General features: G+C 57.0%; 1 protein-coding gene across 1 annotated transcript; it reads right to left on the bottom strand.

Moving 5' to 3' along the window:
- Positions 1–11,470: 11,470 nt before the first annotated feature.
- GBX2 (gastrulation brain homeobox 2) lies at positions 11,471–14,696 on the bottom strand. The gene is made up of 2 exons (XM_079130741.1): positions 13,719–14,696; positions 11,471–12,685 (listed from the first exon to the last, which is right to left on the bottom strand). Exons 1-2 carry the CDS (start codon positions 14,239–14,241, stop codon positions 12,162–12,164), a joined length of 1,047 nt encoding a protein of 348 aa, XP_078986867.1. The 5' UTR covers positions 14,242–14,696; the 3' UTR covers positions 11,471–12,161.
- Positions 14,697–15,352: the final 656 nt, after the last annotated feature.

Below are 15,352 nucleotides of genomic sequence, written 5' to 3' on the forward strand. Positions count from 1 at the left end.
TGTAATTAATTTGTGTGTGATATGTGTGAGTTTCTTCCTTTTTCTCTCTCTCTCTCTTTCTTTCTTCCCTGGAGCAATATCCATTGCCTCAGAAATAATTTCTTTAAAGTTCTGTCATAAGTCAAATACTCACATATACCTGGGATATAAGTCCTGGGCTTTCACTTTCCCTTTGGTTTCATTGTTCAATTTGTCTATTCACATGTCAGTATTTATATCAATTTATTATTATTTTTTTTACTTATTGCATGGTATTTTTTTTCATTGTACTCACCAGAACTTCATAAGTCTTGATGTCTAGTAGAACACTTGGTCCCTTCACATTATCTTCCTCTTCATTTATGTCAAAGCTACTTTGAACCCAAATTTTTCAATTATCCTCATGGCATTTTGATTAGAAGCATTAAATCTTATAAAGCAGTTTGGGAATAATTGAAAGGTTTATGACATTGAATCTTTCTAATAAGTATGGTGTCTCACTCCACTGAATCTGATGTTCTTTAATGTCTCTTAAGGAATTTGTATAATTTTTTCTAGGTACTATATATTTTTGTTTCTAAATGCATCTTTCAAAAAGATGGAGGATATCATGCTAAGTGAGATAAGCCAATCTCAAAAAACTAAAGGACTGATCTCGCTAATAAGCGGATGAGGACATATAATGGGGGGGAGGAGGGGTTAGCGTTAGGGTTAGGGTTAGTTTTAGGGTTAGGGATAAGGAGGGTGGTAAGAATGGAGGAAGGAAGGAAGGGAAAAGAGGGATGGGAGGGGTGGGGGAAGGGAAAAAAATAACAAAATGAATCAAACAACATTGCCCTATGTAAATTTATGATTTTTAATAAAAAAAGATGCTTCCATTTTCCTATTCTCTATCCTATTCTTCTTATTTATTTTTCTTGTTTTATTGCTTTGTCATCGCTTTGTCTAGGACCTTTAATTATAATTCTGAATTAAGAGTAGTAATAGTGGTATTCCTCTTCCTGCTTTTGATTGTAAGGTTTATTGCTGCTGTTTAACAAACAGAAAATAGACTAAGAAAATATTTGCTCTGTATCCTGAATGTGGATTTTTGGTCTCTCTCATTCACTGCTGCCTCCCCAATGTCTCAGAGATGCTCTGGCTCTTGGTGGTTACTCCATGAACATCTATTAAACAGATATACTTCTTCAAGTCACTGTATCATACCGGCGTCTGGTGTTGTAAATGTTTGGTACTTTATTTTCGCTTGTGCCTCTTTGAGTCTGAACAATTTTATGTATATTAGCAAATAAATCATCTGCACTCCTCTGTTTGAACCCTTCCAGTGGCTTCCTATATTGAATGAATGACATCCAAAATTCATCCTAGATGTTCTCAGCATCTCTAAGATCAAGTGCCCAGTAGCCTCTAATCTGTGGACCTACCACTGTCCTTTTGTGCAGTGTATGCACACACTAGTTCAGGCCCAGGGCTCTGTCTGGAATGCTCTTCCCCCAGATCTGTATGTTTGTCACACCCTCACTTCTTCTGGAGGGCTACCCAGTGGGCACCTTCTCAGCAGGTGGTCCCTGGCCACCCCATCTAAAACGGTACCTCCCCTCCTTCCTCTGATTGCTTCACTCTTCTTCCTGTGGCTTCGGCGTCTTCATGACCCTTGGCCTTACTTGACTTGCCATGTGTTGAATTGTCTATGTCACCCTCGCCTCAGAGATCACAAGTTCCAGCCCAAGACTGAACAGTGTTCAGAAAATGCCGAGTGTCCATAAATCTTCACAGACCCGTGGGTTCACTTTTCATGCCCTGTGGCGGGTCCACTCTTCCCTTTTGTCCCAGCTCTTCGTACAGGGGCACATTAATGCACCTCTTGTGTTGCTGACAAGTGTTCTCCCCAGTTGCTCCTGTACATTTTCTTCACTGATGGTCTTGGTAATGAATAGCAGCTTCGTTTCCACGTAGCCAGCTTTGATAGTCTGTCCTCGCGTCCTCCCCACACAGCAGATAATGACTCAGCTAACCCTCCTACCCAGGTTTGAAGGTGTCCTTTAGCATCTTGAATTCTTTAATCCATCGGTAACGGACCTGTGGGAAGCTGGGTGGGGAAGGCCTGTTCCAGCCTTCCCCCAATTAACCAGTTTTCCCAAATGCTTTAAATGCAACTATTCTTACTTTTCCACAAACTATCATGGATTTTCACATGCTTTAGAGTCTGTTCCTGAGTAGATCAAGCTGCACTTACACAAGCACCAGTCCTGCCCTTTAAACTGGCCAACGTTTAAATCCTAGGTCTACTAAGGCCGTGCTCAAGGTCTCTGTGCCTATATTTTCTCACTGTAAAATATGAATGACAAAAAAACAGACTTTCTTAGGATTTAACGCAACACGTCTCTCCTGGGTTGAGTGAGGCTTCCACTAATGAGCATCAAGAGCTGGAAGAGCGGCTGTCGCGCCTGGGCGTCAGGTGTCTGCTGCTGTGGAGGTCACGTTAGGCGTCCCTCGCTCTGCTCAGTTGTGGGCTCTTCTGGATGCGTCTCAGACGGGTGGTGGCCGTTCGGAGGTAACTCCGGGATCCGGACTGGCGCTGCCCTCGCAAATTAACTTGGGAAGCCCCGTCATCCGCAGTCCCGGGCCTCCCACCCAGCACAGCCGACTCGCTGCAGCCTCCGCAGAGTCTCTGCTCCCGACGGTGGGAGCGGACTCGAGGGCGCACAGGTGCAGCCTGATCTGATGGGGGGTGCCGGTGGAGAGGGCCCAGCTTCTACGTCGGGGTGTCAAGACCCAGGCAGCCCAAGAACTCAGTCCAGTGAGAACACAGTCAGGGGTCGCGTGCATCCACGCGGCAGCGGAGCCACAGGGCGCCTGTGTGAGCTGTGCTAAAGCGGCGGGCGTCACGCTGGCCACGGGCCGGCCCGAAGGACTCCAAGCTAAACCAGAGCCCTCCCCTTCCCGGCTGCCAGGCGGCAGGGCGGGTAAGGAGTGGAGGGTTATTATTATTTACTAATGATTGTGATAAGGACCTCCCCTTCCTCCCCTCTCATTGATGCTTCCATCTCAGGGTCTCCCAAGGCCCAAGCGGCTGGGTGGAGAACAGGGCCAGCCAGCCCCTCAGGAGCTCTGGGCAGCTAGGTGGACCACCATGAAGGCCTTCGCCCCCTTGATTTGCCAGAGGGTCCTAACTGCAAGGGCGTGGGACCTGAACCACCTAAGAGCTCTTGCAGCCCTTTGCAGAGGGAGGGCGTCCTGGGTCGGAGAGGGTCCCTGTGGTGGGAGTGGGGCCCAGTCCTGTGGTGCTGCCCTGTGTTCACCTCCACCTCCACCAACTCTGAAGCCCCGGGGTCCAGGGGCTCTCTGAGGTCCCCCCAGCTGCCCAACCCCAGCCAGCTGTGCTCACCAAACTCACGTGGGTGAAATTGCTCCATGGTTCTGAGGTAGGAAGAGGCTGCCAGGGAGGGCATCTGAGGGGGAGATCAGTGGTGCCAGGGTGGAGGCCTGAGGCCAGGCTGAGCCCTAGGCAGCCAGTGAGGATCAGTGTGTTACCTCAGGGGCGCAGGGTCCCAGAGTGGCTTCCACTCAGGTGCTGAGATGTCAGCCCCAAGCTGGGGTTGATGCCTGCTCACCCGGCTCCCCTGCTTGGGCATGCTTCTTGCCCATGCACCTGCTGGGCCTCAGGGTACACTAGTCCCAAGCACTGGAACTCCCTATCACCCCTATCTGAGCGCTGAGAACATGAACTGCGCCCAGGCACCTGTGCGTCCCCTGCCTTGCTCGGTGCCAGCAGACGTGTGCTCAGCGGGGACGGTTCTGCCTCCTCCTCCTCCTCCGAGGTCACACGACTGTGCTGCACCTTCAGCAGGCATGGACAGTCCCATACCCGAGGACTGCTGCCCCTAGAGCCAACAGCCTTGGTGGAGAAGCTCTGTATGTGGTTGCACCGGGGTAACCAAGGAACCCCCTCCAGGGCAGCTGTGTGGCAGCCCCTGCCAGGAACCAAGCGCCCCACCATAGCCCACCCATCTTGCCCGGGGGGCCTCCCCTTGCCCTACAGATGTCTGGTGGGGGAATAGCAGTTAGAGGGAAGGAGGGAAATCTCCTCACTTTACAAATGGGACTTTGCAAAATGAGCCTGGAAGACAAATCTGTCTTCACTCCAATTCATTAAGGAAAGTCCTTTATAAATCCCAAATTAACAATTTCTCATTTAAAGATGGGTGATTATCATTCTTTTTTGGCAATTTATAGCTTTAAATTTCCTGAAATGTGAAAATTACTGGGGAGAAAATCTTAGTGTGATTATGGAAATCCGCTTCAACATTACTGATAAACATATTTAAAATGATCAATAATCTAAAGTTCAAATGTAATAATCATATACATACATATTAAATGGCTGTTTTGGTATCACAGGAAGGTGGGTATTCCAGGTCTAGGTGGCACACCTCCCCATGTTACTGGAAAAGCACACAAATCGGATGGATTTTTTCCCAGCTTGGAGATTCTTTGATAGGGATGGCGCTGAAATTCTCATTTTCATTTTCACACTGCCCTGGTCCCGCCAGCTCTTTAAATCAGACTGCTCAGCAGCAAGACCGGTGAGTCTATGCAAAGGAGGACTTGTGTGAATCCTGGGAATGACGGAGGTCTCTCTCTGAAACGAGACTCCACTGCCTTGTGCATGACCTACACACCACCGTGACCTCCTTTGCAGGACAGAGCACAGGGCCCCCAGCTCTGCATATAAGATATCAAAGCAGGTTGGAGGAGATCGGCGTGTGGGTGGTGGAAGCTGTGTGCTTTCATAGGGAGACCCTGTGCTGAGATGGTCCTGAGGGGTGCAGAGCACAGAGTCATCCTGCTGAGGCATCTCTTGGCACGGTGGTCACTGGCCCACACAGCCACTCCACCTTGACCTCAGGCTGCTTCAGGGCTGAAAGCATCAGGGACCTGAGACCTCTGGGCAAGTGAGTGAAGAGCATGTCACTAGTTGTAGGTCTCCACAAATACTGGCATGGCCTTGAAAGGGAACAAGAAGAGCTTCTGCGTTGAGCAGGTAGAAGGGCTCTCACTGGAGAACTTGAGCCACACCCCGCAGGCTCCAAACAAGAGAAAGAGCACCTGCCTTTGTGAGGTTAAGACAGAAACAGAGGCTAGTGTCAATGGGCAGTCACTCTGTGCCCAGCACCATTTGATCGCATCAGTCCAGTGGGTGCGGATGGAGAGACTAAGGCTCAGTGCCCAAGAATGGGAACGTCAGGGGGTCTAAGACCAAAATTTTGCCCCTTGCCCCCTAGCCTGCTGTTCTGGTGGCTAAGATGTTATCATGTGCTCCCTCTGTATTACACCCCCCCCCCCCCCCCCCAGGAAGCAGGGCTCCTGGAGCCAGGTTGGACCGCTGCGCATGCTGGTCTGGGGATGCTGGGCAGAAGACGCTGAGAAAAAGGAAAGCTGAACCCAGGGCCCCGCACCTCAACCCCTCCACCATCAAGAGAGCTCCAGCTCCCCAGTCCATTCTCACCTCTTCACCCCTCCCCAGTGGCCAACCTTCTGTCCTGGCACTGGACTCCAGGGAAGGAGTTGACCAGCGGCTCGGCCACAGAGCCCACGGCTTGTGGAAGAGGACAAGCAGGCTTTGGGGATATCCAGGCCAGTTCTACTGCAGGTGTGGCCAGCCCACGTCCCCTGCCTCTTCTGACTGCTACATCTGGGGAAGGGAGCCTCATCCTTACCGATTGCTACTGTGACATACGAGCAGGTAGGTAAGGTGCCCCGTCCAGGGACCAGGAAGGTGGAGAGAGAACCCTGGAAGGGCAGAGCCACCAGCGTGGATTCTGACAGCCTGGATTGGGTGGCCTGTGCGGCCTGGAGGTCAGTGCAGGCTGGGGTGGGGTCCGCCCTCCTCTTTTCTCTTCCTTGGCCTGGCGGGTCTTGGCTTTTGTTATTCAGAGCCCTGATTGAGCTCCCTTCCTGGGGTCAGGCGGCCACTTCCAAACCCCCATGGTGTTCGGCTCTCCGCGGGTCGCGGTTCCCGGCCAAGCCAGGTGCACCCGCTGAAGTCGGGTCGGGGGCGGGAAGAGTGGGAAGGGCCAGGGGTGGGGGATCCGAGTTGGTCAGAGCCCGCCCCGGGACGGCCGCTGGCGGGCAGACTTAATAGGATCAGGTCAGTGTGATCCCATTTCAGCCATTGTCATTCAGGCGGCGGGAGCCCGAGCTGGGGGACCGGGCCCTTTAAGACGAGCAGCGGCCACACCAGAGACGCACCGGCCTGACAAAGGCCGCGGGGGATCCAGTGGCGGGAAATAAAGAGATGAAGGCGTCGGGGGTGGGCGCCCGGCGTGCGCTCGCTCCGGCCCGGCCGCCGGCGCCCTGGCCGCGCTCCGGTGGGGGCGCCCTCGCTGCGGGCTCCATGTCGGGCTCAGGTCCCCGACGGCCTCCCTGGCTCTCAGGAGCCCGCGCCCGGCGCCACCTGGCCTCCGGCCTCTCCCTCGGGGGCCCGCGGGTGCTCGACGGTTCCGGCAGAAGCAGGTCCCCTCGCGGTCGCGCCGCCCCTGCCTGAGCCGCTCGGGTCTCGGCTCTCTGAGCCAGCGCGTCGCGCAGCCCCCGGCCGGCACGCTGGAGTTCCTGGTGCCAGTTCAAGACAGAAAGTGCGTCTGACCGCGGCGGGACCCGGTGGACGCGGGGGAGGAAGGGGACCCTAAATCGTGCGTGCGGCGGCTGGGGGCTCGCGACGAAGCGGGGCTGGGCGGTGGACTGGTGGGGCCGCGGCGCTGCCCAGAGGCCAGACCCGGGTGAGCCGAGGCCAGGTTGCCGAGGGGACCAGGGAGGCCAGAGGCCAGAAGGTGCTCCGCGCCGTGGAGGTCGGGGTGCGCGCGGAGAGCTGGCGGCCGCGCGGAGGGGGACACGCGGGCTGCGGAGCGGGGCCTCTGGCAGCGGGAGGGAACCCGCGAGAGCTCAGGGGCGCAGGCCCGGGCAGCGCTTTGTGCGGGGAAGGGACACGCGGGGAGCCAAGTCCAGAGGAGCAGCCCGGCGCACAGTGGCTTCCGCTAAGTGGGCACCTCGGCGAGGCGTTTGGGCTCAGCCAGTGGGATCGGGCTTGGCTCTGGTGGATCCAGAAACGTGGAGAAAGCGGTGGGAGCGAGAAGGGGAGTCGCACAACCACCCTGATACACTCACGTGCTCACACGCCTCGCGCACACTCGCACGAGCGCTTACACTCCCGCCGCACCCGTGGCTCCCACTCCTGGTTGTCACAGAGCCAACGCCGTGGGACGCGAGGCGCTCACGGGGACCTTTGGGTCTGAGCTACGTTTCCGCAGCTTTCGCTGCAGCATCACCCTGCACTGCCGGGAAGGGCGAGATCCAGGACCCGGCTGAGCCACCACCCGCAATCGTCCCAGCGCCCTTGACGCCCCAGTCCAACAGGCGTAGGTTGCAGGTCCTCGTGCAGCCCTCGCGGTTGCGGGCCTGTCCCCACGACTTCCAACCATCAAACGAAGAAGGCAGTGCAGGCTTGGTGCCCCGCAGACACCGCACCAACCAGACAGGACCGCGGCGCTGGCAGGAGACGGGCCCAGGTTCTCCCGGGTGCAGCTTGTTAAGGAGAAAGACTGCCTGACCTTTCCCCCAAAGCCACAGAGGGCGGAAGTCAGCTTAGGTCTCCCACTTCTAAACTGTTCAAATAGGCAATCAATTTTTATGACGTAATTTATAATTTATGCAGTTGTCTTCATACATATGGTGTTGCTTTTGTGTGTTGGGGTTTCAGGTGCTTTATTACTCTGACGGTGTGATTTGCATTCACGTTCAGTTACCAAGATCATATTTCTCCTGTTTACACCATAAGGGCCCTGAAATGAAGATTGATGCTGCCTTCCTTTGTCCAGGCCATCCCTGTAGACCTCAGGGTTCCCCCCAGACCCTAGAGCTGAACTACCCTAGAATCCTTCAAGCTGTGTGGGGAAGGAAGCTGCACCTCTCCAAGCCATTTGGGAAGCTCTGGAGCGTCAGAGGTCAGAGAAGGCCACCTGACTGTGTGCACCTGGGCTTCAGCTGACAGTCTCTGGGTACAGAAGGAGGTGCATGTGTATAAGCCATAGCTGTAGGGGAGCAAGCAGGCTACACTACATCATAACCAAGTCCAGTAGGTGAAAGGAGAGGACAACAAGCCCAAAGCAGCTGCCAGGGCTGCCAAATGTGCAGGCTACAATTACTCAGGACAACCACAGGGATCTAGGAGGGCCCTGGGGCACTCAGGGGTGACAGTCCCCAAGCGGGAAGCCATATATTCCTCCAGATTTTCATGCACCCCCTGACAAGAAGGGCAGCATGCAGCTTTACTCTGACCAGGCCCTGGGCTGGAGGGATCAACTTCAGTGGGTCTGTGCCAGATTTGGCAGAATTAGCTGAAATGATTGGTTCAATTAGGCTGAATCAAGCAGAAACAAGGAAGACAAGCCCTGACCCCCAGAGAAAGGACATCTTGGAAGGCAGTTCATGCAGACAACCAGAGTCAGTATGGTTCTGGGAAACAAACCCCAGCTGGAGATGGCCTGGAAGACCTCCCCCGCCAGCCCCCATTTAGTTAAAAATGTGCCTGTGGAAGAAGCATCCTGGAAACCACAGAGCAGGAGGCACAGGCTGGGCGCACAGTGTGCACCAAGTCTTGGAAATTCCAGTGTAGGCGGGGTTTGGAGAAGGTGGCTTCAGTTGCAGGGTAACCCAGTCTCCGAAGGTAGCTGGAGGAGGCTGCTTTAGGCTCAGGACTGAAAAGATCTGGTTCCAGCTTTTCAAAGTACCCTTAGTTTTCCAGAGGGGTGGAGGTGCCTGGCTCCCTGAGAGCAAGAGCTCCTGGGGAAATGAGGACTGGGGCCAGGGTCAGAGGGCTGTTCAGGTGGCCCCCTTGGGCCTCTGCCTGGGTCAGTGGACCCAGGCTGCAGGCAGCCCCAGGCATCCCACTGCACAGCTGGGGGCGCAGGTCCACCGTGCTCTCAAGCGTAATTATTTGATCTGCAGATGTAAGTGGAATTTATTGTAACAACAAATATAGTGATGTCAAAACCCAACCTTGGATTAAAGCCGGCAGCCAAAGGGGAAGTGTATTAATTTCCAACAGCATCTCAGGCCAGAGCCTATTAGAACAAGCTATTCTTCAGGCCCCCCCATCAGAATTAATCATTGGGAGTTAATTTGAAGCTCAGACAAGTTGCTGTTAATTTAGTGCAGGGAGGACGGGATGGAATAAAAAGCTGAGGTGCTGGCCGAGCCTCGTGGGTCTCATTAATCAGCCAGCTGAGACGGCCTGGCTTGATTACAATTTGCAAAAAAATTCATTAGGGCCCGGGCGATTGACAATTTTTCTCTCTGCCTGTGATGTGACTCATTAGGCAGCCAAATGAAAGCCATGATGACGGCCATGATGACAGCGGCCATCAAGCGCCGCTTGTTTATCTTCCTCCCCTCGGCCTGTCTCCAGGGCCTCTGGCTCGCGCTGGGCTCTCTAGGCCTGTGGTGCGCAGGGGGTGGGAGGGGAGAGGACGGCGTCCTAAAAGGGCAAGAGGGCCTGCGGTGACTCCATGACTGTCCCCTCCTGGTTCTTTGGAAGTGCGAGAAGTGTGGCTGGGGATGTCTGGGAAGCTTGGGTCTCGGAATGGGGCTCCCTGAAGGCCGCCCTACTCCTAGGGAGCTGCGCTTTACCGTGGGGCGCGTAACCAAGGTCGCCGCCTCCCATCTTTGCCGTAGGCTTTTGGAGAAGGCCTGGTAGGGTTTACATGGGTACCGTGGAAGGGCATGTGGGGGCACTCTATGATCTGCAGGAAATGCTGGGCTCTCAATGTCCAGAATCTCTCTCCCAGCACCCGAGTGTCACTGGGATGGGAGTCCACGTGTTCCTCTTGTCCTCGGGCTGCACTCTGCCGTCACTAGCCATAGTCCCTTCAGGGCGCATATGTGGCTCAAGGATAAACTGCCCAAGAAGTCCAGGTGTATGTACATGGGGGGGGGGGGGGAGAGGACGGTGTCTCTGCGCGTCTCAAATGTCGCGGTAGCAGCGGGCGGCCAGTGGAGACCTGCCCTAAGCAGACAGTCCACAGGCCACCAGGGCAGTGGGCGCACGAGCCGCCGGGCCTTGTGGACCAGGCGCCGGGCAGGCGCGCCCGGACGCAGCCCCTCTTCCCGTAGGCGAGGAGCTGCCGCAGTTCACACTTCGAAGAGCCGCCCAGGGCCCTCGGAGGACCGGCCGCTCGGATTTACTGTGGTCAAAACCCACGCCTGGGCCATTTTCCGCCACCGGAAATGTTCGGAAGTCGGCGGGAAACCGTGACCCGGTCGCTCCAGGCTTTCACCCTGAGCCTGAAGTTCGGGCGGAGGTCTCGGTCCCCCGACCGGCGACGGGTTGTGAGCCGTACTAATTAAGTCAATATTAGTATTGACCCATGTCGCCGCGTCAGGCTGAGAAGCAGCAAGTGCCGTGCCGCGCCTCTGCTGTGCAGCCAGCTCCCCGGCTCCCTTGCCTTCACTGGGGAGGCTGGGTCGCCGAAGCCACCGGCTTCTCTCGCTCTGGGGCTGCTGGTTTGGTGGCTGGAAGAGCTCTGGCATCACGGCCAGCCTCACGCGCTCTCCACGTTTCCGGGACACCCGGGGCCTGTCCGTCCCAGCCTCGGGCGGGTCCGGCGGCGCTGGTTCCGCGGAGAGCCTAGAGTGCGGAAGGGGCCGGGAGCGGGCGGGGCTGGGGCGCCGCACCCGGCGGGGAGGAGCGGGTTCGGGGCCGGCCGCCCCACCTAGGCGGGGAGGCGCCCGGCTCTCGGGCCCTGGCGGACGCATCTCCAACTCTCCGCGGTCCTCTCCTCTTCGCCTTTTGTAGTGCCGACGGCCGGCTCGCCCTTAGGGTGGGGCGGTGGTCGAGGCCCGCCCCCTCCGACCCCGCCCGGAGGGGGAGGTTCCCCGCCTGCTGGGGCTCACAGCCCGCCTCGCCTCCGCGCCGAGTGCTGCCGGGAAGCCGGGCTTGGCTTGCTGGGTTCCTGCTCCTGTCGGAAGATAACGCCTGAAGCCTGATTTATGGACCCTCGGCGCTGCTGGCGAGCAAGCACCGCTGCTTTTCGGGACCGGGATGTTTAAGGAAACGCGTTTCTTCCCTGGCTGTAGTCGATTTAGAGCGCCCGGAGTTTGTGCAAAGCCACCATCACCCACACTAGCTTTCCCTCTTCTAGGCACGTTCTCCTCTGGCTGAAGTTTGCCAGCCCCCTAGGTATTGATGAGGCTGTGCAGAAGCGAACATGCTAAATATCTGAGGTGGAATTAGGTTTTCTGAAATTCATACTCCCATTGGAACTCTTGCCCACCAATTCAAGACCTGGTACGGTTCTGCATGAATCATGCCCAGCCGGCCTAAGGACAGCTGGACCTGGGGGGTTTATCCTGTACTGTCCCAGATCAGTTGCCCGGCCACACCCTTGCAGAGAGCCCCTGGAACAAATTCTGGACACATTTATGAGGCCCAGGGATTGATCTTTTTTCCTTGTTCCTTTTTATTATTCACAAGACTGAGATTGTTTAAATGTCATAACTTATAAGAAAATAAACTACATTGAAATAAATTAAACACAATGGAGACGCGCTTCAGACATGGCTCAGATAGGATATGCAACCCCAGGAAAGAAAGCCAGGCAAAGCAAAGCAAAGCAAAGCAAAGCAAAGCAAAGCAAAGCAAAGCAAACTCCAGGCTGCCCAACAATCTGTGCTTTGCGGTCAACTCAAAAAGCCAGGATAGAAACAAAAATAAGTTTAAGCCCCAGTGTTTGTTCTTGTGTTTCATGTTTACCTTTGGAAAAGTATGGAAAGGTGGCTGCTAAGCACGGCAGGTTACAGCAGAGGGTTTGGTTTCTTCTGGAATGTGAATGGAGAATATTACTAGGTGATTTGGTCCTATAACTTTCAAAATACTGCAGCTGAGATCCAGTCTATATAGATATCTATGTACAAAGTAGGATAGTATAATAAATATTTAGTGTATCTTCGGGTGTGGCTGTAGCCCCTTCAAAAGCAGTCCTTCAAGCCTGTTTAATGAATATAATCTCGATTTGCTTGGTATGTCCACGTCTGGGACGATTTTGAGTTTTGCTTCACACATAGTGGAGTCCACCATGGGTTCCCTCCAGCGCTGGGTCTTCTCCAGGCTGCCAGCCCTGGCTGGGCCCTCAGGGTCGGGCCTGCTCCAGCTGCTGATGCTGACTTCTAATGGCGAACCTGCTGACATGGACAGGGATGGGGACGACAATCTTGGGGTTCCTGGAAGGTTCCCCTGTCTTGGAGTTAGCATTGCCCGCCTTCACCCGTTTCCACTTTGCTCGGCGGTTCTGGAACCAGATCTTGACCTGCACCTCGCTGAGTTTGAGGGCGTGGGCGATCTGCGAGCGCTCGGTCAGGGAGAGGTACTTTTTGCAGTGAAACTCCTTCTCCAGCTCCAGCAGCTGCTCGCTGGTGAAGGCAGTCCGCCGCCGCCGGTTCTTGCCGGTAGACGTGGTACTGCCCGCCGCACTGCCGCTCGGCGGGGTCTCCTCCAGCGCGTGGCCTGGGTCTTCCTCCTTGTGAGCCGCCTGGCCAGTCAGATTGTCATCCGAGCTGTAGTCCACATCGCTCTCCAGCGAGAAGCTCTCTTCCTTGCCCTTCGGGTCGTCTTCCACCTTCGACTCGTCTTTCCCTTGCCCTCGGACAGCCCCGACTGAAAGCAAAACCAAACGGCGTTTTATTACATCTCGCACACTGGCCTTCCTTTCCCCTTCCCACCGTCACTGGGGCAGCTCCCCCCCCCCCCCCTTTGCGGATTGTCTTTCTATGACATTAACACATTGTGATTTCCTGGCCTTTGAGGAGTAGGGAAGGAGGGGGGAGCGTGAGAAAGCTCAAAGGAGAGGAGGAGACAGCACAGGCGACGGCCCTTTGCCCAGAACCATCACTCAAGGGGCCGCCAGCCTCCTGCACACTCCCAGCCTCTGTCAGCTTAAGGAGAAGTAGCAGGGCACATGAGGCCCAAGAGAGCGTCCCCTTTGTCCCTGGGGGGTCGGGGATAGGTGAGGACTGGGCGAGGGGGGAGGATCCACAGGCATCCTGCCTCCACCCCCAGCACAGTGAAAATTTAGTGAATCTCAATTTCATCGCAGCTGGAGCTGGGGTGGAGGGATGTGCAAATGCCAGACCTTGTCTTTTTTGAAACAGATAATAACGTTGGTCACAGGGACGTTTGGTACCCTTAGGAGAAGTTCTCACCAGACAGCTCAACACACACACACACACACACACACACACACACACACACACACACACACACACACGGTCTCCCAGGAATTCCGGTCTCGGGGCCTGCAGCAGCCCAGTGAAGGGGTTTGATAAGTCTCGGTGCCCCTGGGCAAATGCTCAGATGAGACGCACTGCCCACTGCCCTCTCCTTAAGGCTTCACCTACCCGGGACCCTAAGTCACCGTGGAGTCGGGGTGGATTGGGCTAAATGCGCAGACGGATATGCAGCCCTGAGCAGCAGCTGCCTTGGGGGAGCCCGCTAAATGCCCCTTCCCCTGAGATCCTGCTTGTTGAATGGTTTTTGCGTGGCCTTACGCGGCAGCCGGGCCGAGTCCGCCCGTTCCTCCCTCAGGGGTCGGGCGGGGCCGCGGCGTAGCCCCCAGGTTCCCCCGGGGGCTGGAGCTGGCCCGCCCCCTCTCCTAGCGCCCCCACGTCCCGGCTGCGCGCGCCTCACTCACCAAGCGACGCCTGCACTGCCTCGGCCGCGGAGAAGGCGAGCAGCGAGCCCTCCTTGGACAGGAAGCCTTTGCCGTCCTCGGTGTCGGCTTGCAGCGCCTCCGCCTTGTCGAAGTTGCCGCCGCCGGGCAGAGGCTGAGGCGCGAACTTGCGGGCGGCCGCCGCCTCCTGATGCTGGGGCGACGCGGAGAAGCCACCGGGCAGCGTGGCCATGAGCGTAGAGGTGAGCGCCATGCCCTGCGCCAGGCTGGAGCAGAAGCCGGTGGGCAGGCTGGGGATCTGGTGGTGAGGGTGCGCCGGCGGCAACGCGGGCTGCAGAGCGGCCTGGGGCAGCGCGGGCGGCGGCGGCGGTGGCGGAGGCAACACCACCGGCCGGTAGGGCATGAACATGGGGTAGCCGGTGTAGACGAAATGGCCGGGGCTGGGCTGCGGCGGGCTGCCGATCAGTGAGTCTATGCTGAAGGCGGTGCTACTCCCCAGCGGGCGCTGCATCATCATCAGCGACGGCGGGAACGCTGCGCTCATAGACGCGCTGGGGAGAGGCCAGGGAGAGGCGAAAAGTCCCCGTGCCGCGCCGCCGCCGGGAAGCCCACCGGACGACGGGAGCACCACCCGGAGCGCCGGGAAGGCGCCGAGCGGGACCGGAGAGTAGATGCCGCAGCCACTCAGTCCTGGGTCCGCTGCATGACCGGCGGGCGAGGGCGCGGGCGGTGCGTGGGGTGAGGCTGTGCGCCCGGAATTGGAGAGGGCGCTCCGGCCCCGCGGGTTCTTTGGAGCCGATGCCCGCTGCTTGTCGGTCGGACCCCGAGCGCGTTGGGTCTGCGGCTCTTTGCCCAGCTAGCAGCCGTCGGTGCGTCCGTTTGTCGGTCCCGCAGTCTGTCGCCTCCCGCGGGCCGCTGGGGAACGCGGGAAGCCGGCGCACTTGTCTCTGGCGGGCGCCGCCAGCACCTTTAAATCGCGCTCCTCTTTCTCATTCACATTTTGCCTGCTGCCCAGCAGATCCCGCCTCACGTGGGGCCAGGCGCCGTCCCTCATTGGCTGCGCAGGGATGGGGCGGGGCGAATCTGACTCCGCCCCTCCACCCAGGCTGGCGGAGAGCTTGCAGCGGGCGCCACCGTCGGAGCGCGCGAGCCAGAGAGCCTGATCCCTAGCGCCGGGACCGCGCAGAGCAAACTTGAGTGGGGCCATTGGTACCCAGGCTCACACCCTAGGGCCCTGCAGCCTCGCTGAGGCCGCTTCAAAAGGCAGCTTCCGTGCTTGCACGCGCCACGGATGGGCTGGGAGCGTTCTATTTCTTTTATATTTGCAATGGAACAAGTCAGCCTGAGGCTCACCTTAACTCTGGTGCTCTGGCTGAACCAGGGGTCCGGACGAGGTTCTTGGAGTTAGGGGGAGGGTCTTGCCCCTGCAGATCCACCCCCAGGCGTGGGCCGGGAGCTGTCAGCCCTGCCTGCAGCTGGGAACCTGCCGGGCTGCTAGCTGCGTCCCCACGCTCCGGCGGGGTAGGGAGGCTCTGGTACCCTATTCGGAGCTGGGTCCTCCCGTGAAAGATCCCTTCTCATTTTTCATGACATTCTTAATCATCGTACCTATTTACCCACTTTGCCAGCGCGTACCAAAATAACAACCACGATAA

This window comes from Sciurus vulgaris (genome assembly GCF_902686455.1).
Source record: "Sciurus vulgaris genome assembly, chromosome: 3".
Classification (NCBI taxonomy): domain Eukaryota; kingdom Metazoa; phylum Chordata; class Mammalia; order Rodentia; family Sciuridae; genus Sciurus; species Sciurus vulgaris.

Excerpts from the sequence above, each read along its gene's own strand:
- GBX2 (XM_079130741.1), bottom strand. The coding sequence starts at position 14,241 with ATGAGCGCAGCGTTCCCGCCGTCGCTGATGATGATGCAGCGCCCGCTG. Across the intron at positions 12,686-13,718 it reads GGCAGTGCAGGCGTCGCTTG|TCGGGGCTGTCCGAGGGCAA; the intron begins GTGAGTGAGGCG and ends TTTTGCTTTCAG.